At 54.3% G+C, this 24,493-nt stretch overlaps 1 protein-coding gene across 3 annotated transcripts in view; it reads right to left on the minus strand.

The window, feature by feature from the left end:
* The window catches only part of PC (pyruvate carboxylase), a 102,368-nt gene that overhangs the window by 18,054 nt on the left and 59,821 nt on the right, over positions 1 to 24,493 (minus strand). For all 3 annotated transcript variants that reach the window (XM_047071108.1, XM_047071109.1, XM_047071110.1), the window contains exons 3-9: positions 5,169 to 5,304; positions 4,835 to 5,019; positions 4,454 to 4,619; positions 4,196 to 4,341; positions 3,919 to 4,036; positions 3,493 to 3,644; positions 1,845 to 1,963 (exon numbers count right to left, since the gene is read on the minus strand). In XM_047071108.1, the coding sequence (XP_046927064.1) occupies positions 1,845 to 1,963; positions 3,493 to 3,644; positions 3,919 to 4,036; positions 4,196 to 4,341; positions 4,454 to 4,619; positions 4,835 to 5,019; positions 5,169 to 5,304 (1,022 nt within the window). The remainder of the gene's footprint in view (positions 1 to 1,844; positions 1,964 to 3,492; positions 3,645 to 3,918; positions 4,037 to 4,195; positions 4,342 to 4,453; positions 4,620 to 4,834; positions 5,020 to 5,168; positions 5,305 to 24,493) is intronic.

Consider the following 24,493-nt stretch of genomic DNA (forward strand, 5'->3'; position numbering starts at 1 on the left):
AGGACAGGCTGGAAACTACACTGGCAGATTTTCCTCAGTGTTTTGTATTTCCTACTAAAGCACTTCATAGTAGTGACGGTGATTACCATGCATCACCACGTCCACACGCCAGGGACTTAAGGCTGGGTGCTCTTTTCAAGCTTGATCTCCACAATGACGCTCTGAGAGGCTGTCATTTCCATCAGAGGAGGAGCCTGAGGGTCAGAGAGGCTGCAGCTCGCCCAAGCTCGATGCGGCCGGTGACCTGGAAGGAACCTGTGCCCTGCTCTGTGTCTGTCTGATGCAAAACCTCTACTCCGGAGCAAGCATCGACCCCCACCCTTAACAGACCAGGCTTGCAGCAGGCTCAAGGCTGGTGAGAAGTTTTCGTGGCACAACTGGGCAAAGTCTCATGGAGCGAGAATCTGAAGCTAGAGCATCCACCTCAACTCAGGATTTACCTCAAGGGAGCAAGGAGTCTGGGGGCCTCTGAGCACCTGCTGGGCAAAGGCAGGTGCCCCACAGCGTCCTCAATGTCAGGTGGGGTCAGAAGTCAGGGAAGCAACAAACTGTCAGGAAAGTCCCAGGGTGAGATGGACTGGCCCAAAGCCAGGGCCTAACACTTGAAGAGCTCAAAATATGTATCTTGAAACAACAGAATTGTTTGTCAAATGGGCAGATTTTTAAAATGTCCATACTCATTGCTTGTGGGAATACAAACTGAGACAAGCAATCTGGAAGGCTGATTAGGCTTTGCTCAGGTAACCACACCGAAAATGTTTATCCCCAGACCTCTTCACAGAGGAAGGGAAAGATTTAGGTGCAAAGAACTTTAGCTGACTACCCTTATAAGCCACAAAACCCAGAGATGACATCTAGTAACAGAGGGCTATGTGCATAAGTTATGATACACACACATCTAAAGTATTACAAAGAATACTGACCTGGAGAGTGCTTTCAACAATATTAAAAGTAGAAGAGGGGGGCCTGGGGGACTCAGTCGGTTGAGCATCCGTCCGACTCTCGATTTTGGCTCGGGTCATGATCTCACGGTTTGTGGGATCGAGCCCCACGTGGGGCTCTGCACTGATAGTGCAGAGCCTGCTTGGGACTCTCTTTCTCCCTCTCTCTGCCCCTCTCCTGATCACACATTCTCTGTCTCTCAAAATAAATAAATAAACTTAAAAAAAATTTTTTTAAATAAAAATAAAAGTAGAATAGAAATTCTGCCCAAAGCATCTCAGTTGTGTCTAACTATTTATCTAGTAAAATACATACAGGTGGAACAAAACCACGAGATGTAGCGTGGGCACAGGTGATGCCGTGCTGGGCCGGCCACTTTCTTGACCTGAGTCCCCAGCTCTTCACCTGAAACCCAGAGCTTCCTCCAGCCTCCCCGTGGCCTGAGCCTCCTCACATCCCAGTTCTGGGGAGGCGGGGGATGGGGGGGGGAGTTCTCCATATTTTATTTGCTCCTCAATTCTTACGGTAAGCATGTAGTACTTTTTTTTTTCCTTAATGTTTATTTATTTTTGAGAGAGCGAGTGGAGGAGGGGCAGAGAGAGAGGGAGACAGAGGATCCAAAGCGGGCTCTGAGCCGAGAGCAAAGGGCCCAATGCAGGGCTCGAACTCCCAAACCGTGAGATCATGACCTGAGCCGAAGTCGAATGCTTAACCGGCTGAGCCCCCGCCGGCGCCCCAGCACGTAGTGCTCGCCAGTAATATTTTTTGTAAAGAGTAAGTGCCCAGATCGCCAGCTGCTCTCTACCACAGTGGACAGTGAGCTGAGCTCCCCAGCAGCCGCCTGCTGTGGATTTTGTAGGAAACCCAGAGGCCGCGCCCCCACTCCCCCCTGCCCCACTCACTCAGTGATCTCCTCGGTGACGGTGTGCTCCACCTGCAGGCGGGAGTTGACCTCGATGAAGTAATGTTTGCCGTGTTTGTCCACCAGGAACTCCACGGTGCCCGCATTCTCGTAGCCCACCTGTGGAGTGGCCGCGTCAGCAGGGCCTGACGGACGGGGGCCTGCCGGCCACCCCGGCTCAGACGCGGCCACTGGGCTGGTTCCGAAAGAGCAGACTGAGGCAGACCCCGCCCCAAGAGACGGCGGGCAGCCCACCAGCCCTGCCGCCCCTCCCACCCCCCCCCCCAACCCTGGGTGAGCACCGCCAACCCAGGGCCCGGACCCCTGCCCGGATGTCTCCCCAGGGCTCCGCCGAGCCTCTGCCAGCTTCGGCCGGCTTGTCTGGGCGAGACACCGGAAGCAGCACCGGATCCAGAATCAATCAGTGCCCTCTCCCCGGCGGACAGGCCCCGCCACGCATAGCCCGGCCTGTGCAGGGCCTTCTCGTTCTTAAAGGGTTTTCAGAAAGTTCCCCTCTGCTCTACTCGTCCCCACCTCTGGCCACAACCCAAAGAGATGCCACCTGAGACAACCAACACTGATGATTCTAATGCAAAATTCAACCCTCATTCAACCGGTCTCTCTCTGGTCCTCCCAGAACCACATAGTAGACTTCAGTCAGTTCCCTCAAATCTATTATACCATGATACATGGCCTGAGCCGATAAATTAGACCCAACTCCAGGTAAGATTACTCCTCATACGAAGTAACCCAAATGACAACTCTAAATTAGATCCTAATCAATGCCTCATATTAACCGTGGCTGAAGCCTCTCTGCAGAGCACCAACCCTGTCTTTCAGCTGGGGAAGGCTCTGGAATCATCTGCCTCCTGAGAGGTCTGAGGGAGCAGTACTCTGAGAGGGAGAGCAGGACCAAGGCCCGCCGGGGTGCTGGGGAAGGCAGGTGTGAGATGTTCCCACTTGGCCCTGGGAAGGGGAGGCGGAAGTGGGGGCGGGATGCCTGGACTCTGGGGGCGGGAGGGGGCAGAACAACAGACAGCAGGACCCCTGCTAAGGCCTGGCCCGGGTGGGTGCTCTCCCGGGCAGGCCTAGCGGGGCAGGTCACTGCTGGGGGAGCCGCCTCCATGACCCAGTAGAGCAAAGATTAGCAGAAGGAGGATCTGAGAAGTCCATGGGTGGCAACAAATGTGATGCAGGGGACGGTCAAGAATGAATGGAAGAAATGCCTTAATAATGCTTCTTAATCCTGACAGAAACCACTGGATCTCATGCCTTTTGTTCCAGGGGTTAGTTGGTGCCACGCAGAAGCTCAATTTGTGCAGAGGGTGTGGCCAGTGGCCTCTTTCCCTCCTTCTTCTCAGCCTTTCTGGACTCTAGGCTTGGCCTCTGGGCCCGGGCCTGACACCTCTGCTCTCACACAGGGAGGACCCCGAGGATGCTACGTCAGCCCTTTCTCCTCCATGATGGCCCTCCCCACTCCCTCCCAGAGCCAGTCACTCTGGACGTCCTAGCTCCCTGGCAGACTGTCCACATCTGGACAGCGACCACTGGCCATGAGGCCTAAGCCGGCAGCAGCTCAGAGGGAGCCTATAGGAACAGGCTCCTTGTCTCCACATGAGGGACTGTTCCTGAAGGCCCCCGCCTTTCACCTGCTTAGCAAGTTTGACAGAGTCACTGGTGAGTCGGGTCCGAAGCTGGGGGTCCAGGTGGGCAGCAGGAGCAATCTCAACCACTTTCTGGTGCCGCCGCTGGATGGAACAGTCTCGCTCGTACAGGTGCAAAATGTTCCCGTACTGGTCTCCTGCGGTGAAAGGTAAACCGGCCTCAGCCTCTCCAGGGACCAAAACACTTCGTGAACACCCCCAGCCCCCACACAACTACCGCGGCCAATCAGCGCTTGCTCCCAGCGGTAGGGGGCAGCCAGGAGGGAAACCGCCACGGCCAAGGCCTGAGCCCTTCCTGGGGAAGGGTCTGCCGGAGGGACAGCTCCTGGAGGCCAGCCGTCGTGAGCCCAGAAAGATCAGGCCTGCTCCACTCCTGCCTTGTGCTGTGGCCCCACAAATGCCCCCACTCACCCAGGATCTGCACCTCGATGTGGCGTGGCTTCTCAATGAACTTCTCCACAAACAGTGCGCCATTCCCAAAGGCAGCCAGAGCCTCCGAGTAGGCCCGGTTGTAGTTTTCCTCCAGCTCCTAAGAGGGCAGGCAAGGCGAGCAGACATGGGGCCCTGAAGCTCTGTCTCACCTTCTGCAGGACCACCCCCTTGTCAGAACCCCAGGGTCTGCTCTATGGGTGGCCTCACGGCCTGGCGGGGCTCCCTGCTCTGCTCCCAGCCCTGGGCTTCTGCTCACCTCATAGCTGTGCACGACCCTCATGCCACGTCCCCCGCCCCCGTAGGCGGCCTTGAAGATAATGGGGAAGCCGTAGGTGTTGGAGAACTCATGGGCCTCGTGCAGGGAGGTGATGGGGGCGTCCGTGCCAGGGACCACGGGGACACCTGTTGGAAGACAGGCATGTGGGTCCTCCCTGCCCAAACCCGCCAGCCCCCTCCTCGGACAGCCCCTCTTGAGGAGCCGTACGGCCCCCAGTGGCTCGTCCGCCATATGCACCTGCACTGATGGCGATGGCCCGGGCCTCCACCTTATCTCCCATCTTGCGGACGACCTCAGGGCTCGGCCCAATGAACCGAACCCCGGCATCCTGGCAGGCCTGGGCGAAGTCCGCGCGCTCTGACAGGAACCCGTAGCCAGGGTGCACCGCGTCCACATTGTTTTCCTGGGGGCAGGAGGGATCGGAGGAATGAGGCATCTCTCAGATTCCTTCACACAAGCCCAGACCAAACCCCGTGGCTCCCATACCTGCCCCCACCTCACTCGTTCCATTCACTCATTCACTCACCCATTCACCTATTCACAGCACTTACTGTGGGCTGGCTTGCGGCCCAGGCCCAGCATGGGGAAGGCACGGGGTCCAGGCCCAACCCGGCTCACCTTGGCCACCTTGATGATGTCTGGGATGTGCAGATAGGCCTGCACCGGGGCGAGGCCGCGGCCGATGAGGTAGGCTTCATCTGCTTTCTGCCGGTGCATCTGGCCCGTGTCCTGCTCCGAGTAGACAGCCACGGTGCGGATGCCCAGCTCCGTGCAGGCCCGGAACACGCGGATGGCAATCTCACCTTGGAGGAAAGGGGCAACAGGCCAAGACGTTAGATTCCTGGGTCCTTACAGAAGCAGAGGCGGGCGGGGAGCTGGTGTACAGGGCAAGGGCAGAAGAGGGACGCTAAGGCTGTGCTGGGCTCCTCTCACTGGGCCCAAGGGCACTCACCTCTGTTGGCCACCATGACCTTCTTGATGGGCTTGTACTCCAGGCGCCGGACGTGTGGGGAGGCAGCAGGGGCAGTGGAGGCTCGGCGGATCCCCAGGAGCCTCAGGCCCCCACGGATGGTTCGGAACTTCAGCATCTGGAAGTCAAGAGCCGGGTTGGAGCAGCCTCGGCACAGAGGGTCTCCCTAGGAAGAGTAAGCGTCCCATCCCAGCCCTGCGGCAGCCCCACACAAAAGCCAGCACCCCCTCCCTCCTCAGTTCCGGCCAAGCCCAACACTCCCTGGGGGGCTGACTGGCTGTAGGGCAGGGCGCGAAGTCAAGCCCAAACAGAACCCAGCCCACCCTAGTGCCCTGACAACTTTCATAACACTACAAGCTCTCAAAGCAATCCTGGCAGTGAACCAGAGGCCCTGTGTTCCCTCGCTGTGCATATTGTCAGAGTCCCCTTCGGTGCCCTCTGCGGGGCCCGACAGCCCGGGTTTGAGAACCTCCCACACCACGCTGACCCCCGTGTCCCTCCATCAGGGTTCCGCCTGGCCAGGCAATGAGGGTGACGACAGATCTCCCGAGGAGCCCCCCTGCACCAGTGCTGTCTCAGGAAGCCATCCAAGCCTCCACTCAGACTTCAGAAGTGCAGACTTCTTCAAATGGTGGCAGAAACCTCCTCTTCTAGAGGCCACTTAAAGTGCAGCGATCTTCAGCTATTACCGTGCTGTCTCCCCCTCACAGATCCACCAGCAGCCCGATCCTCTGAGATCTGCCTCAGATAACCACCCCCCGCCCCCCGGGGAGGGAAGCTCTTTCCTGGCAGAGCTTCACGAACCCACCCCCTTGGCCATCGACGGCATACACGCCAGAGAGCAGGCCTGAGGTACAAATCTCGCCTCGTCCTGGGCACTGAATGCCTGCTCTGCTCACGGCCACAGGCGGATCTGCAGCTGGGACAAGGCCCCGTAGAAAGAGCCCAAACCACCACACGGGGTCAAGCCAAGAAGAGGCAAACGCTCCTTTAGGACAAGTGTGGCAACAGAGCAGTAAACAGAAGCGGTTAATGAACCCTTAGCAGTTTCACCTCAGGAGAAAACACAGACAGAAGAGAATAGTGAGGTGGCACTTTGCCTATTAGATTAGCAACAGTGTTGTGCAATAATCAGGTTCAGCACTGGCAAGGCCTATGGGAGACAGACCCGCAGGTGAGGTCTGGAGATCAGGGCAGCTCTCTGGAAAGCTCCCTGGAAACCCTATCAGGAGCCTTTGAAATACTTACACCCCTTGGCCCAGTCGTTACCATTCTAGGAATCCAACCCAAGGAAATATTCTAAAATGGGAACCAAGATGGGTGCAGAAAGATGCTCAAAACAGTATTATTTACAGTAGCAAATAATTAGAAACCACTTATGGATCCAACAGGAAGACATCTATACAAACAGACATTATGTAGCCATTAAAAATGAGTGTTTCAGGGCACCTGAGTGGCTCAGTGGGCTAAGCGTCTGACTTCGGCTCAGGTCATGATCTCATGGTTCGTGAGTTCGGGCCCCGCATCGGGCTCTGGCCTGACAGCTCAGAGTCTGGAGCCTGCTTCAGATTCTGTGTCTCCCTCTCTCTCCACCCTTCCTCTACTTACATGCGCGCTCTCTCTCTCTCTCTCTCTCTCAAAAATAAACATTAAAAAAAAAATGAGTGCACAGCTCTGATGACATAGGAATTGCTTATGCTAGGATGTGATGCTACAGAAATTTAAAAGGTAAAAATATGATTTCATGAAGCTTTTTTTTTTTTTAGGCAAGGAAATCAACTGGAAGGAGCTCTGTCAGCACATCACTCACTCCTATGTTCTAGAATTGGCTCAGTGTTGGGTTTTTTCCTTCCTTGTGCTTCTCCAGTCTATACTTTCTCCACCAGAGATGTATTATTTACAATTAGAGGCGCAATGAAGACATACAGGAGAGAGAGAAGATCTTTGCAGAAAAAAAGCTAAGTAGAGCACCTGAACCGTCTCCCCGAGGGAGACAGAGAACTCCGCGATGTCCTGTGAGACGAGCTGCCAGTGAACGAGGCTGGGCCCTCTCCCCACAGCACGGTGGGGGCCACCTCACCTTCCGCACCCATTGCCCGGGAGAACCGGCTATGGGTCTTCTTCACCTGTCTACAGGTGAGCAGCCTCACAGCAGGTGACACGGGCCCTAACAGTCACAAACCTCCAGAAGTCTCCAGGGAGGCCCAATCTTTTCTCCCACCTGGGTGGGTTTGCTCCTACCATGTAGGAACTTACCCACTGCCTCATGTTAAATGCCCCCTCACACTGCCCTCTCCCTTTTCCAGAGACAGAAAGGGATCCCTGGAGGCTAGGTGGACAGTGGGTGCCAGCGCCTCCCAGCTCACAGTGACGACACAGGGAGCCCGAAAACCCCCAGGCCTCGGTGGCCATTCCACACACATTCTCGTGTTGGATCCTCACAGATGCTGCAGCCAGGCCTTCCCTGGGAGGGAAGAGCCGGGATCTAGGCGGGAGCCTCCAGATGCCCCTGAAGCCATGTCCAGGCAGGTCAGGCCCTGGGGTGCAGGAGAGAGCCAGGCAGAAGCTCACAGAGAGGAAAGGTCAGGGCCTTCTTGCCAAAGCCAGAGCAGTGGAGAAAGAGGAGTAGAGAGCAGCCCCGTCTAGCTGCTGGCGGCCCAGTGTTCAAGCCTGGAGTCCACAGGCCTGGGACTGCCCCCCCAGTAGGGTCCCCACAAGCCGTGAGATCTGGACAATCAAGGCCTCATTTCATCATCTGTGAAACCGGGCACCCCCACTCCCAACCTCGACAGGTCGTCCTGGGGATCGCCGAGCCCGGCGGTAAATGCTGGGCCGCGATCACCATCTTCCCACCGTCCTTTCTTCCCACAAGAGCACGGGGACAAGAAGGAACCGTCTCCACGCAGCCCCACACAACCCACGCCCCTGAGCCCCCTCCACAGCACCAGGCCCACCGCCCCAGGGCACCTGGCCCGTGCGCAGTTAGACCCGCACTCAGGGAGTCGCAGTGGGCCCTCCCCGCAGCACTCACTCTGCACCAGCCAGGGGCCCACAGCTGCTTCTGCCCAGGGAGGCCACGGGCCAGCGGCTGCTCCGCCTGAGGTCACTGGCCCTGGCATACACGGTGCTCAGGCACCAGGGTGCTGGAAGCCTAGGTGGTGGCCAAGACTGAAAGCAGGGTAAGGGACGCCCACGGTGGCTGTGGGGCCCAAGGCAAAGGGAGGCAGGGAGGTTGGGTCACGCAGGCAGTAGGTGATTCACAGCCTCAAGCTTGCTCCCTTGACCCCCTGGGGCCAGGAAAGATTGCAAGGCAGATGATCTGAGGCAGGACACGAGCCAGCAGGGGGACAGCGGACAGCCGTGAGTGATTAGGACCTGCTGCCACTGGCGGTTAAAGGCACAGAAACATCGGTGAGCAGCCGGGGCAGGGTCCGGAGAGGCCAGTCCGGACAGAAGGCACCAGTCGTGCTCCCCTCAGAGCCTAGACACAGCTGTGCAGCTCCATTCACAGCTGAGTCACATGTGACCCCGACACCCCCCACCGCCCCCAATGCTAGGCTTGGGACAGGAGGACACGGGGATGAATAAAAAAATGTCACCCCATGGGGCACCTGGGTGGCTTAGTTGGTTAAGCATCCGACTCTGGGTTTCAGCTCAGGTCGTGATCTCACGGTTTCGTGAGTTCAAGCCCCACATCGGGCTCTGTGCTGGCAGCCAGGGGCCTGTTTGAGATCCTCTCTCTCTGCCCCTCCCTCATTTGTGCGCGCGCTCTCTCTCTCAAAATAAATAAACTTTAAAAAATTTTTAAAAAAAAAGTTACCTCATTCCCAGAACATCTCCACCCTTCTTAGAACTCGGCTAACTCAGCACCCAGCCTTTCCCCTAGTCAAATTCCACTCTCCTCCCAGACTTGACCCCTGGGGGTAGGGGAGTGCAGGGTCAGCTGCCCGGTGCTTCCTGAGGCCTTTCCAGAATCAACTATAGCTGGGGGAAACTGCAGGGCAGAGGTCGGCTGCCTCGCAGAGCCCTCTCTTCCGGGAAGCGGGACATTCGTGGGTCATGTGTGTGATGAGTCCTCTCTGGGTATGTTGAGTTTGAGGGTTCTGGGACGGGCCAAAGGGAGGGGCTGAGTGGGCAGACTCCCACTCCTCCCTGAACCTCGCCCCGTCTCCCACCCCTGGAGGGAGGAGAGGCCCCTGTGCGGTGCTTGGGGGTGGGGGAAGTGGAGGCCGGAAGCTGTGCTGCTGGAGGCACCCGCAAGACCCACCAGTAGAAGCAGAGCCCCTGGGGCGGGAGCGGAGGGCAGTGGGAAGGCCACGGAGCACCAAACTCCCTTCCCGCAGCCCTCCCACCGGGGCTGCCTCTGGCATGACACGGGGCCCCTCGCCCAGAGATAAACCCTGGCGTCACAGAGTGTGACCTGAGTGCCAGCTTCTCACAGTGGCACTCTCCCCCAAACAGCCTCCAGAGTGCAGGCCTTCCCTCAGGCACTGTTCCAGGTGGCCTCCTTGTCATCCTCACACCTGGCAGAGAACAGGCAAAGGTGCAGAAGTGCTGGTCACGGGTGAGTGGGGTGGGGCTGGAGCCAGGCTCCCACCACGGGTTTTTGGTTGGTGGATGGTAACCAAGAAATCCTCAAGGTCATAGACTGTTTGAGAATCTCCGATTCCAAAGGCCTCGTTAACCAAACTCAGCATCTTGGAAAGCCCTCGTGGTGTCGCATCAGCAGACCCTCCCTGACACAACTGGAACCCTTCAGCAAGGGAGGCGCTCGCCCGGACAGGACAGCCTCGCTGGGCGGGCCTCCTCAGGAGGACAGGCCGCTCAGATGCTGCCAGAGCACAGCGGGCCTTGCTCCGGGCTGGTGATGCTCAGGGCAAAAGTCTTCTCTGACCTCAGCGGTGGGGACAGAAACGGTGAGTAGGAGAAAAGCAACCATCACCCGAAGATCTCATCCTGGTTTCCTCTCCAGAGAGCTGACAGTCCCAGAGAGGGCTGTTTGCTATTTTTTGCAAATGCCAGCTGACAGATCTCTTTCCTTGGCCTCGGGTTGTGCATTAGAGATGGGGAATAAGACGGCTTTGACTCTCACTTGGGACGTGTAAACAACGCCTTGCAGGCAAGCGTGAGGCGCTGCGAAGCAAGGAGTGTCTGGACACCTGCTTTCTCCCCGCTGCCTCTCAGCAGGACTCCACGGTTTCTACTTCTCCCCGAGCTTCAATCTCTCCTCCAACACTGATCAATACGCTCAGTGTTCCCCTTCCAGAAGGTAGTGATGACAACCAAGTCAGGAAGGTGCCTAAAGAACCTGTGGAAGGAGGCAGGGGGAAGGTCTGGACACCTTCTGCCCAATCTCGATGACCTGCCCACTTGGCTTCTACGACACCCAGCACTCACCACGCTCCACCTACGTGCCAGGCCGGTGCAGGCAGGTGGGGACACACGGTGACCAGCAAACCCGGCGGAGCCTCTAGCCTTTACCAGGTGCTGGGCTCTGCGTGGGATGCTCTGCAAGTGCTAACTCACGTAATAGGCTCCTTATCGCTCCCTTGTACAGATAAGGAAGCAGGCAGGTGGGATTAAGTAACAGCCCAGGTCACCCAGCAGGCTGCCCTCCAGAGCAGGAGCTCTGATCTCTCAGGGCTCATGGTGTCATGACCAACCAGCGAAGTAAGCTGTGGCCTTTATCAGAGGCACAGTGTGACAGGCACTTGGAAACCAAAAACCAAAAAACCGACTCCTGATAAAAACTGTGTCACTGGCCTGAACTTCCTGCAGGGCATCCAGTGGCTCTGCACTCCCCCCCCCCCCAGGGCAGGCTAACAGCGCCAGCAATCATGTGTCCCCGATAAGCTAGGACAGCTTCACTTACTCCAATAAATCATCAAAATGTCCCTAGACATCTGAAGTCCCACGACTTCCGACCAAAACTACATCTCCCAAGCTGCCTCTTGCAACCCTGAGCAGCACAAAATCCTGGTGTCGAGCTATCATCGTCCAAATTGTGGTCCAGACAATATGACCACTGTGCTCAGGGTGTGTGCGCTCCCAGCCAGAGGAGCCTGCTGCGGCCCAAGTGTCAGGCCCCGGAACGTTCCTTCAAGGATCTGTACTGCGTCCACCCTAAATATCCCTGTTCTTTACACAGCACCTCCTGCAGCCTCAGAGGACAGCTGTGGGCAGTTGGAAAGGGAGGCACATTCGGAAGGGAAAGCCATGGCCCTGCTTTGGGAGTACCTGGCTGATGGCAGTCTTAGAAGCCCACAGTCTGGACTGCCCACCCCCAGTTCCCAAGCTCCTTAGCACATCCAGGTCAGAGGTGTGTGGGAGGGCAGCCAGAGGGAGTGAGGAGAAAGGACAGCGGCCCAGAAACAGGCCTCAGGAATCTCCAAAGTAACTCACAAGACTCCTATCCATCTACTCTCCCGACCCTCCCAGCACCAGTACCATCATCGTGCTCCTTCCCCGGCCCCCAGTTGGCCTCAGCAGTGCCGGCAAAAGCAGGTCAAAACCAGAAGGAAGGAGTTCTTGGCAGTGGACTCCAGCCGTAGCAGAAGCGAGCCTCTGATGGGTGGGGCTGCCCTTGGGGAGTTTTCTCTCCAAGCAGCTCTGCACTGTCCTCAACGTGTCCAATGGGGCCCCAGGGCTGGCGGCCAACAGAGACAGATGAAAGGAAAGGACTCCGTTGGACTTTGCAGGCAGCGGCAGCTGGTATTGAAGCGCCCGAGAGAGGCTTGACTAAGGCTGAGACATCTGGGTAGGGGGAGCAGAAGGGAGGACAGGAAGACAGTGAAGGTGACAGATGAAGAAGAAAGGAAAGCGAGAATACCAAAGACAGAGACGGGAGTAAAAACAGCACGTGGCCTGGGGCCCGCACAGCCGGCTCCTACCCTGAGAGGCCACTGTGGTTCAGAACCAGCCGACAAGGCTCCACAAAACCCCCACAGCCCCTGATTTAAGGCAGCAGGCAGAGGGGAGAAGGTGAAATAGCCACACTGGGACAAATGGCACTGTGTGGGCTGCTGGGATTTGTGGGCAGGGGGACGGAGCAGGCTCAGAGAAAGGAGGTGAGCAAGGGGTCTGGGCCTGCAGGGCAGCAGCAGGGAAGGACAGGGATGAGGAGGGGGCAAACTGGCGACACAGTGGCTGCCCTGTCCCAGCCTCGGTCAAGGGCAGGGACACTTGCAGGTTGAACACTGCCCCCTGGTGCAAAAGGAGAGCTACGGCCGACCTGCTTGCCCAGGTACCAGAACGTCAGAAGGCCACTTGCCCTGATTTCTCCACATCCTTTAGACTCACTCAGAAAGGCATTCCTGGACACCCAACCTCCTTGGCGAGCTCAATACCCACCCTGGGAAAGATCTGTCATTGTTCTTGCCACACCCTACTGTCCTGTCTGTGGAGGATGTGGGTGAGGTCACATCTGTCCTTGGAAAGGAGCAGTTAACGTTGTAATGATTCGTTCACCCACCCCACAAGACATTCTAAGGACCTTGGGGACAGGATCCTCAGTCTATTTGGTCCTTCACTGTTTCCCTAGCACTCCATACTGTGCCAGACACCGAGATTAAATGTCTCGGGAATGAATGAACAAACGAACGAATGAATAGGTCACAAGAGTTTCCAGAAACATTGTGGAATGCTGAGACAAAGATTAATATGGCCTGGTCCCCCCTAGGATCAGCACACACAAGTCAGCGGGACATACAAATGCCCCTTACACACAGATTAGAGCCCAAAGTGTTGACAAGGATGCTTAGTTAAAAGGGCAAGGTCAAAAAAAGGTGGGAACCAGGAGGGCTGCGCAAGGCGACCGGCACTAAAGCCTCCATTCTGGACAGTGGCTGGATAGTGGCTTTTCAGGGAGATGGGACACCAGAACAGAGCAGGCATGCAGGCAGTCCAGGAAGCTCCCTGACCCCTTCACAGCACAGCACTCCGGCTGGAGAGTCACACAGGACCTCCTCCCCACGTGCTTACCCAGTTCACCCTAATCTCAAGATGGCAGGAAGTAGATGCCACTGTATGGGCTGAACTGAGTCCTCCAAGGGGATCTATGCAAGTCCCAACCCGCAGCACCTCAGAATGTGACCTTAGTTGGAAACAGGGTCTTTACAGAGGTAATTAGTCAAAACGAGGTCCCCAGGGTGGGCCCTAAAGGCAATATGCTTGGTGTCCTCATAAAAAGGGGAAATTTGGACACAGAGAAAGACGCAGGAGGAAGATCATGTGAAGACACACAGGGAGAAGACGGCCATGTGTCCAGAAAGATGCATCTATAAGGATTGCTGGGAAGTACCAGAAGCTAGAAGATAAAGGAAAGATCCTCCCCTACAGCTTTCAGAGAAAACAAGGCCCTGCCGACATTGATTTTGGACTTCTGGCCTCCAAAACCGTGAAATAATAAATCTTTGTCATATGTTTGGGGACTTTGCTATGACAGCCCTCGGAAACTAACAGACCCAGGTTCCCCACTAATGACCAGAACCTAAAGAGACCCTAAAACCAAGGACCGGGGAGCACCGGTTGTTAAAGATGTCCCCTTCTCTCACCTGCTCATCCTAACAGAGGCCGCAGCAGGGCCCTGAGAGCCTGGAGCTGTTTGGGATCGTGATCAGCGCCCCCACCAGGGAGGGCCGAGTGGGAGGCAGCAAACACACGAGCAGTGAGCAGTGCCAGCACGACCAGTGAGCAGGAAGACCTCCGGAGGGACACCGGGCCAAGTCTTCAAGGATGAGGAGGAGGGGGAGGTGGCTCAGGTGTGGGGCAGCTGGAGCCAAGGCAAAGGAGCGCCAGCCTAGTGGATGTCCACTGAGGCCAGAGGCCAGGGTGAAGGTGCCCAGGGGAGCCCAAGGGCAGACGCGTGGACTCTGACGCCAGGTCAGGGGCTCGCGTGCACGGCCAGGGGCGTGGACTATATCTCCAAGGTCAGGAGGTGCCACCAAAGAAACCAGGCAAGGGAAAGAGACTTGCAATGTACAGGGACCGCTCGGGTCGTTGCGAGGAAGCTGGATCTGAGGAGGCAAGGCTAGAAGGTAGCAAACAATGAGGAAGATGTTCTAATGTGGGCAAGAGATCGTGAGAACCGAACTAAGAAACGTGGCGCCATCGGACGGCCAGCACCTTTCAGATGAGGGGTGGCAGCCGCAGGTAAGGAGGACTCTTGGCTCCTGTTTTAAAAGCGGGATGAACGGTGGTGATGCCGAGTTAAAGAACAGAAGCGGCTGTAGGTAAAGACCGGTGAGGAAGAGCAACACTCGTGGCCCCTGTGAGGGCCACGCGGGTCCCGAGTCCCCTGTGGTCAAGTCCTGAGTTTTCCCAAACTCCCCCCCTGCCCATGATGGTTCCCTGTGCCCCTAGGACACGGGTGTGGAGCCCCAGGAAGTGAGACCCAGGCAAGCCAGATGCTCTGGCCACCAGGCCCTGCAGAGGCTTCACCTGGGGGCAGGGAGGCAGACAGAGCCCAGGGAACTGGGGAAGGGAGGCCAGGCAGCACAGGGACGCTGCAAACCCCTCCCCTTCCACAAAGTGGCTTCCAGGCTGATGAGGCAGCAGGCAGCGAGGACCCCTCTCTAGGAAACCAGCAGTCCAGGGCGGGGCTGCAGCAACCAGCACCTGGTGGGCACCGGGGAAGCGGCTGCCTCAGTCTCCCCTCCAAGGCCGGTGGCCCTCGAGCCCCGCCGTGCTCAGGTTTTCCAACCCACATCCAACTCAGTCTTCAGCATGAATGGACAGCCAAGATCCCCAGCTATTTGAGGGGATCGCCCCAAATTCACCAAGACAAATGGGGAATAAAAAACAGGGAACTCTGGTAATATGGAGAGCAGATAGTTAGGAAAAAAAACTATAATTAATCTCTGAGAAGTAAGAGAAGCTATCGCATTGAGAGGCGGCAGCTATTTTAAAGGCAACGAGGAAGAGCTCTAGGAAATTAAAAATAGAGTTGCAGACATTTTTAACCATAATAAATAGAAGAAGGAGAAGACAGTCGAGGACATCGCCCAGAAAGCATAACAGGAAGACCGGCACATGGCAGTCCCGGGGCCAGGGACGTGCATTTCGGTGGCGGGGGCAAGGGCACTCTGAGGTGCCAGCGCGACACCACAAGTCACAGCTGGCAAAGGGACCGGAAAGGCTCCACCAGCTTCCCGCATGAGTTTGCTGGCCAGACCGTCACAAATCACTGCAGCCTTGGTGGCTTAAAGCAACAAAGATGTATTCCCTTTTTGTTTGGGAGGCCAGAAAAGTTCAGCATCAGTTTCACGGGCCCAAATCGAGGTGCTGGCAGGACCGTGCTCCCCCAGAGGCCTGGCCGTGGTGGGGGGTGGTGTCCTACCCCACAGCCCCCAGCTTGCAGCCCCTGCCAGCTGCCTCTGTTGTGGCCACATCCCTCCAGTCTCGGCCTCTGTGGTCACTTGGTCTTCCCTGCCAAGTGTAGCCTCATGCCTCTCTCTCCTGAGGACACGTGTGATGGCACTCAGGGTCCCTGGATAATCCGGGATCACCTCATGTCAAGGTCCTTCACTTCGTCGCCTCTGCGAAGACCCCTTTTCCTTATAAGGTGCCACCTACAGGTTCTAGGGATGAGGACCTGGAGATCTTTGGGGGCCATCCCTCAGGCTACTACACTTTGGAAAAGGAGGAGAAGGTCTTCAACAGTGACACTGCGCCTGAGGCTACTTTTGAGGGAAGATGTCCTCCAACCTAGAACGCTCCACCCAATTACACTACCAATCAAGTGTGAGGGCAAAATAAAGACCTTTTAAGGCATGCCTGGCCAAGGCAAGTTCACTGCCCAGGAGCCCTGGTGCTGGGGAAGCTCCTGGGAGAGGGGCACTAACAAGACAAGGAAGTAAATAAACCAAGATGAGGAACCTGGGAGCCGGCATAGAAGGAGGTGAGGAGGGGCGCCTGGGTGGCGCAGTCGGTTAAGCGTCCGACTTCAGCCAGGTCACGATCTCGCGGTCCGTGAGTTCGAGCCCCGCGTCAGGCTCTGGGCTGATGGCTCGGAGCCTGGAGCCTGTTTCCGATTCTGTGTCTGCCTCTCTCTCTGCCCCTCCCCCGTTCATGCTCTGTCTCTCTCTGTCCCAAAAATAAATAAACGTTGAAAAAAAAAAATTTTTTTTAAAAAAAAAAAGAAGGAGGTGAGGAGAGTTCTCTGGAAGATGGTGACAGAGCCCAGAGAGCTACCGCCTGAGACATCAGCAGAGGGAGGGGAGTTCTAAGAGAGGGCAGGAAAGGGGAGGGTTAAGTAACCAAAAAAACCAGGCTGCATTGCCTCTAGTCCCTGAAAGAATGGAGAGGAGATGGCAATTTACAATTTAGGGATGAAAAAGAAGGTAAATAGTAACTCCAGGAAATGGAGAAGTCACACAAGAAAATGTTACCATGTATACATTTGGGGTTCACCAATGTGAATATTTACTTGATTTTAATACTGTAAAAGCTAAAAATGTACTTTAACAAAAATGGTCGCCTAATCATGCTGGGAACGGAGACCGGGAAAATGGGTACACATGGGGGGGCTGGGTGGGTGGTAAAAGCCAGCTGGATCTTCCACAGCAGAAGCCCAGCCCACCACACGGAGTCAAATGCTCTGTGCAAACAGGGCGTAAGCAGCTAGGAGCAGAGGGTTTGTCTCTGGAAAGACAATCCGGGAGGGCGGGTCGGACAGGGGACTTAGTTAGGGGGGTTTTACAGGCCTCATGACACAATTTGACTTTCCCAAGTGTCCACATGTGTTCTTTTGATAAAATTACGGTTAGATTTAGTAAGAGGAAAAGCACACTCTATGAACAGCTGCAATTTCTTTTGAGGTTCTTCCAGTCTAGCCCCCCACCCCTTTCTTCCTCCCCTGATCCCTAGGGGCTACCAGCCAGGTACTGGGGGGGGGGTGCTCCCCTTTGTGGATTTTACACTGATTAGACACATGTGTGCCCAGATCATACACTTGTGTTTTAATTTTTCCATAAATGATACACTGTCATTTTTTAACTCACCTTTTTCACCCAACTTGTTTGGAATCTTTCCACACTGGTACAAGTAGATCTAAATGATTAATTTTAACAGCTGTATAATAGTATATGTACCACAGCTTATCCATGCCCAAATGAGGGACACAGGGGTGGCCTCCAAATTTTAGTTATTAAAACTGTGATGTATAGGGGCGCCTGGGTGGCTCAGTCGGTTAAGCGTCCGACTTCGGCTCAGGTCACGATCTCGCGGTCCGTGAGTTCGAGCCCCGCGTCGGGCTCTGGGCTGACGGCTCAGAGCCTGGAGCCTGCTTCCGATTCTGTGTCTCCCTCTCTCTCTGCCCCTTCCCCGTTCATGCTCTGTCTCTCTCTGTCTCAAAAATAAATAAAACGTTAAAAAAAAAATTAAAAAAAAAACAACTGTGATGTATAGATTGACAAATGGATCACTATTGAAACTGAGGGACTGGTACCTGAAATTCACTGTACTATTTGCTCCATTTTTATGTATGTTTGAAAAAAGCCGTAATAATGTCAATTAAAATGTTAAAAATGAATAACCCTGAATCCATATATAAAACACGCAGGAATTTCTCCAGGGCCTACACCTAGAATTGGAACTCCTGCCTCAGATTGCAGGCACTTTCTAAACATCAATACTGCCAAACAGTTCTCCATAGCAGTTGTCCCAATAATTCATGCAGCTGCTGGAAGCACAACAGAATTTCTATCTCCCCACATCTCTACCAAGTCTTCTACTGTCAGGCTTGTATTTTTGTCAACCTCATGGGCAGAAAACCATTTCCCTGATTATTAGGCAAGCTGGATATTTTCTCAAGATTGCTGACATATTTTCAGGCTTTTTCTTTTATGGATTGCCTGTTCATATCATTTGCCCCTTTTTCTGCTGGACTGCTTGTCTTCCTCTGAGTTGTAATAAGGCTTTACATATATTAGATATGAATCCATTCTCTATTATAGACGTGGCAGTTATCTTCCTGCAGGACAGAGTAGTTAGCAAGCTCTAGGAAGAGGAGAGAGTGAGGACGTGGGGTGGGCGGTAAGAAACGAGCAAGCTCGGGGAAGGGTTCCGTGGCACAGGTGAAAGGCTGGCCTTGAAGTGGATACGGAACACCTCCCTCCTCTGAGACTGAAGCACCTACATTTGCTGGGACAGTCCCCGTGGAAACCTGCCACAGGCAGCTACAATATGCAGGTGGTCGAGACCCAGTATCACCCACTAACCTGATGCACTGACCCGGCCAAGGCCTGAAATGACCACTAGCTCTTGCTCTGTGGCTCTCCAGGCTGAGAAGCCCGGACACCACATTCCAGGAGGCACGACCGGAAGAGTAACAGCCCAGGAAGACGACTCTGCAGACGGCAGGACTCCCTGTTCACACCCAAACTCCCTGTGAGCAGCAGCTGCTCCAAGAACCAGAATAATGAGTCCAAGCTGCACCACAGATGAGCGATACTCAACTTTAAGAAAAACGCCTGGCCAGTCCCAGTGGCCAAAGATACAGACTAGACAAAGCAGTGGCATTTCCCTCTGAGAGAGTTTCAAAAGAACTCAGGCAGTTTTCTGAATGAGTTGGTTTGGGTCACGTGACTTTTGGAAGAGCAAAATGTTAGCCTGACTGTACGACACTTCTCGAACTTCTGTTATGACCATCTGTCCTCAGAAAATGGGGAAGCATACAGTTTTATACCTGTATTTTGTCATGTGCCTACAAAATGCTGTCTTCATATTCTTTCTTTAGAGGAAAAACAGCAAAAGTTAAACATGTTTGGAGTTTCGATAACGAGTATGTTTTACGTTACAATGTACCAGAGATCAGAGACATGGAGCCCTCAGCACAACCTGGCCACAGAACCAGCGAACAGCAAGACCCAGAACTTCAATCCCCTCCCACACCCCCGACTCAGTTCTCAACCAACAGAAAATCAGCTGAGGGTGGCTGTTCAGTTAAAATCTGATTTTCAGATAAATAGCACTTTTTTCAAAGTGTAAGTGTATTTCGTGCGATATTTGGGGCACACTACAAAATTGTTTGTTGTTTACCTGAAACTTAGATTTAACTGGGCATCGTGTATTTTATTTGTATTTCACCCCACCGAGCCAGCAGTGCTGAGGGCCCGACTGGGTCTTAGGAGGAAAGAAACATGTCAGGAGAGTTCTCAGATGCTGGCATCACATCAGAGGCAGGGGTAACACTGGTTAAGATGCCAGGGGTCCAACTGCCTGAGTTCAGATCAGGGCTCCACCAAGCTCACTGACTCTGGGCAAGTTGCTTAACCTCTGGCCATCAGTTTCTTATCATAGCGATGGCAAAGGCGCGTAGGGTTGTTACAAAGATCAAATGAGTTAATGCTGGTGAAGTCTCAGAGCGGTGCCTGGTATATAAGCAGTCTTTATTATTATAACTGTCAGCTCCCAGTACTACAAGCCGGACTGCGAGGCTGGACCTGCTTCTGATGGACGGAGGTGGCAAGGGAGGGGTCGTGAAGGGAGAGCCAGAGGACAGCCGAGGCCCAGTCGGGGCCGGGGCTGTTCATGGAGATGACGCTCTGAAGCATGCCTTGACGCCAACAGCCTCCTTATAACAAGACGACCTGAGAAACAGGGTCCGCCTGCCCAGCCACATCACGTCATCGAGAACCCACCACGAGCCACACACAGGAGGTGCGGCTCACTCCTGCTCGTGCCCGCTGCTGGCTCCTCGCCTCTGCTTCTGTCCAACTCTGTGCTCAGCGGCATAGCACTGGAGGCTGCGGTCGGTCACAGGGGGCAGCTGTACACCACAGAAACCGGCAACCTTGACGATCAGGGCCCTCTTCTCCCCTCCCGGAGCCATCACTGAAAGAGCACCGAGATGGCCCAAGTATGCCACCTTGATGCAGAGACAGGCGGGGGTGGCTGAGAGAATGACGCCCCTTCTCCATTTTCCCTTTTGGCTACACAACTCAAACAAAGAGGCCTCTTTCATTTGTAAAAGCCTGATGTCCAAGGGCTTGATTCAGTTAAAACATGAGGGTGAGCTAAGGAAGAAATGAATTTGGCACTCTCTCCACGTCTTAAGGAAATTCAGAAGCCGGGGGCGCCTCGGGGGTTCAGTCAGTTAAGCATCCGACTCTCGGTTCCGGCTCAGGTCATTATCTCACGGTTTGTGAGATTTAGCTCCGCACTGGGCTCTGCGCTGATGGTGCAGAGCCTGTTTGGGATTCTCTCTCTCTCTCTCTCTCTCTCTCTCTCTCTCTCTCTCTCTCCCCCTCTCTCTCTATCTCTCTCTGCCCCTCCCGTGCTCACTCACTCTCTCAAAATAAACTTAAAAAATATTTTTAAATTAAAAAAAAAGTGAAGTTCAGAAGCCACTCTGCAACACCTATTAACCTGTGAGAATATCAAAATAAAAATTCTTTCGATAATCTCATTTAACAACATGAAAATTATTCGTTTGTTCCGACCGATTCCTTCGTTCGTATCCTTGAGGCCTTTTCTTCCCCTCCCTCTCTTCTTAACCAACATAGGCACGTGTAGGTTGAAGGGTGAGGACTTAAAAGCTACTGGATGTACACATCAAACATCTATTCTAGAACACAACTTACCCCCCCCACCCTCTTCCTGCTCCCCCAAATGACACACACCCCCAAAGCCCAAACCAAACACCTCTTCCTGTCTTTCCCAGGAACTCGGGCTTCAGTTGGGGGACCATCTTCAGCTCTTCCCTCTCCTTCACCCACCATCCGGTCAAGGAGGCCTGTCAATTCTCTTAAAGCCCCATGTCCTCCTTCCTTTCACTTCTACTAACACACCCTAGATCATCCCCCTCATGTTACTTCAACTACTGCAAAAGCCTACTAACCGTGACCAACCACTAACCTTGGTTAGCTTTACCTACTGATCCGTGCCATGCTATATACTAGCGATCGTCTCCCTAAATGCACGCATTATTTCACTCTCCTCTTAACACACCCCCACTTTCCCCCCCACCCACAGGTAAGCTTTCCTTCCTGCAGACCCTCTCTGCAGTGCAGCCTGCCTTTTCCAGCCAGATTGCCCATCAGTCAGTCCTCCGCCTCCTGAATCTTTTAACTCCAGCCCAACTGCCTCCTCTTTGTTCCCAAAGAATACAAGCACCCCCCCTCTCCCTTGGAGCACGTCTTCCCTGAGACACCCCCACCTGAACACCCTTCTCCTTGGGCTGACCTGTGCAAAGCCTGCTCGTGGCTGGATTATGTGTCTAATTTTCCTTCCTCCTGAAATCCCACCAAAACTTGAGTGAAGAGTTTTTTGTTGTTCTTAAGGCTCTAAAGCCCCTAGGACAGAGAGACCAGGAGAGGAGACCACGGCAACATCACTGTGGAAGCCAGAAGGCAGCTCACACCATCTGATGAGAAGGCCTCTATCTGGGAGTGGGAAGGGTGCATACCCGCTGGTTTCCTCCTACAGAATCCACCAGAGGCCAGGGAACCGTGGCTCCAGGTCCCCAGTGCTTAGGGCTGAATGGCTTTTCATACAGCTAGGGACCACCCCCCTCCTGCCCTCTCCTGAAGACGGTTTACTCTCTGGAGACGGTAAAGCCCAGGGTCTACATTGGAGGATATGAGGCATAGCCGAGGGCCTGGGCACCTTGTCAAGAATGGTGGAGGAAGGTTAAGTAAGCCCATGCGTCCTGTCCCCTTACCCCACCCTGCTCCTATAACACAGCAGCCGGCCCTTCCTCTCCTCGGAGACCTGACCCAGCTCAAGAGGGAAAACCTCAGGATATTGACACTGAGGTTCCCCAACAAGAATGGCACATGCATCAGCCACCATGCAGGTCAGAAACGGGGCTCTCAGGCAGCTTTTAGCCCCTGCTAACAATCATGAGCAGGCCACCAAAGGCTGAGGACAGAGGCCTTCAAATGGAGAGACCAAAGGAAAGTAGCAGAAAAAAGCAACTGGGAGGAAACAGCCTGAGCAAAAAAAAAAAAAGGAAAGAAAAAAGACAGACACCCATAATATGCTCAGAGAAATCAAAGATTACACCAGCAAGTCAACAGACGACTACACACATATTGTTAAAGAACCATTCAGGCAGCAAAAAGAGTTCTTGGAAATTAAAAATACGACCGGAGAAACGAACAAACGAATCAACAGAAAGAAGCCAAGGTAGAGGAGACTTCCTAGAAACGGAAGCAGAAAGACAAAGAAATGGAAAACAGGCCCAAGAGTGAAAAGGGACAGACCAAGTGCTCCAGGGGCCAAGTGCCAGGAGTGTCAGAACAAGAGAACAGAGGAAAAATGAAAGATGTCAAGAAACTCCTGATGTTCAAGAGAACATCTCCACACAGAAGGACACGCCATGAGCCAACAGGATGGATGAACCCAGACACACACCAGGCAGGTCGTGAAACTTCAGGTCCTGGGAGCTTTCCGAAAAGGGGAGAAGGAAAAAGGACACAGGAGAATCAGACATCAGCAAGGTTTTGGATTTCCCAACAGCAACTCAGGAGGCCAGAACAGTACAAAGCAATCCTTCAGAATTGCAAAGGAAAAATGACTTCCTTTTCCAACTCCTTATCCAGCTCAACTACCAATTACTTATGAAGGTAACATGAAGGCAGGGGCTGCCACGCCTGACTCTCCCTGGCGCTCGACACTTCTTTTCTCAGAAAGCTACCTTGGAGGAGCTCCGCCCAAGCAAGGCCACGGACAGGCCCACAAGGGTGGCAGGAGCTGCAGCGAGGGGCGGCAGGAGACCCCAGGGAGCACGCACGTGGGGAGAGAGGGGCGCTGGGTCAGGCAAGGACCTGGCAGGACCCCTCCGTGGGGGCACCCCGCCCTCCAGGGGACCTGAAGGGGAAGTGGAGCCAACATTCCTGCTGGTGGGACCCACGGCAAACCGAGCCGAATGTGACTGCAAGGCACAGAGGTGGCATGAGTGACACCCTAGCCCGAGCCGTCTGTCCCCAAGCACCAGCAGGGAAATATGTCAAACCTGCTCCACTGACAGCAGTTCTCCTACAGAGACACACATTTGCTCGGCTGCGGGTAGAATACCCTAGAATTCCCCCCAGCAGGTGCCTCTAGGGAAGAGAGATGAGGAAAAGGTTTACCTTTCACCATTTACCCTTGTGACTTCACATCATGTAACTGATTATTCACAATACGAAGTAAATGCAACATGTGACGAGGGGATCCTCCTAGTCTTGCGGCCCCTTCCTCAGGGAGGGGTCCCTGGTTCCGCACCCACACCGCTGAGCCAGGAGGATGTCTGGTGTCCCCTTCCTGCTGCTTCTCACCAGGCGCTAGTTAGCTAGTGCTGGTTAAGGCTGGACCTCAAGCTCTCTGTGGTCAGGTGTCACTTGTCTCTGCACTTGCTCCAGCAGCGCGGCAGAGGGATGTTCATTTTCTGCCTTTTGGATACCAGGCCCCTTCTCGTTCGCCTGATTCACACTACAATCCCAGGGGGTCGACCCTCACTTCACTGATAAGAAAAATCCACCTTGGAAAGACCCATAGGAATAGCCAGCTCAGTATCACCGAGCCCATCCAAATCCACAGCCCCTGTTTTTCACGAGAGTACCCAGTATGTTTGGTGCCTGGTTCACAGCAGGGTTCCAGAACTGTTTACCTGAACCAAAATGCAACTGGGTTGGAACTAAAATTTTCTAGGGGGTCCTTCCATGCTCTGAGACCCAGAAAAAGAGGCCAAGAGCTCAGTGGCAGATGCAGGTGGCATCTCTGCCCAGCGCCAGCCGTTACAAAACAGGTAAGAGTTTCCTAAGTCACAGACTTAGCCTACAGGGGACTAGGTCCTTGGTGGGGGAGAGGGGGTGGCATTCAACAGTTTACGGAGATAAATAATCACATACCATATGGTTCACACACTGTAGTACAACTCAATGGCTTTTAGTACACGGAGTTGCACATCCATCACCACAATCAATTATAGAACATGTTCAACCCCCACCCCACCCCCACCAACTCCCAGCTCCCCCAGCCTCTCGGCCATCACTAACCTAACTCTCTCTATGGATTGGCCTATTCTGGGCATCTCACATAAAAGGAATAACAAGGTCCCTTTTCACTGGCTTCTTTCACCCAGCCTAAGGGGTTCAGGGGCCATCATGTTGCAGCAGGAGTCAGTACGTCGTTTCTTTGAACTGCCATGCAATGTCCCGTTGCGTGGATAGATAGATATCTATCTATCTAATAGATAGAACACATTTTATTTATCCACTCATTAGCTGATGGACATTTGCGTTGTTTCTACCTTTTGGCTATTATGAACAAAGCTGCTATGAACATCTGGGAGCAAGTTTTTGGGTGCACGTGTGTTTTCATCT

Source organism: Lynx rufus, unplaced genomic scaffold (assembly GCF_022079265.1).
Source record: "Lynx rufus isolate CCGP_SWC_20201006 ecotype Redwood Valley unplaced genomic scaffold, mLynRuf1.p SCAF_9, whole genome shotgun sequence".
Classification (NCBI taxonomy): Eukaryota; Metazoa; Chordata; class Mammalia; order Carnivora; family Felidae; genus Lynx; species Lynx rufus.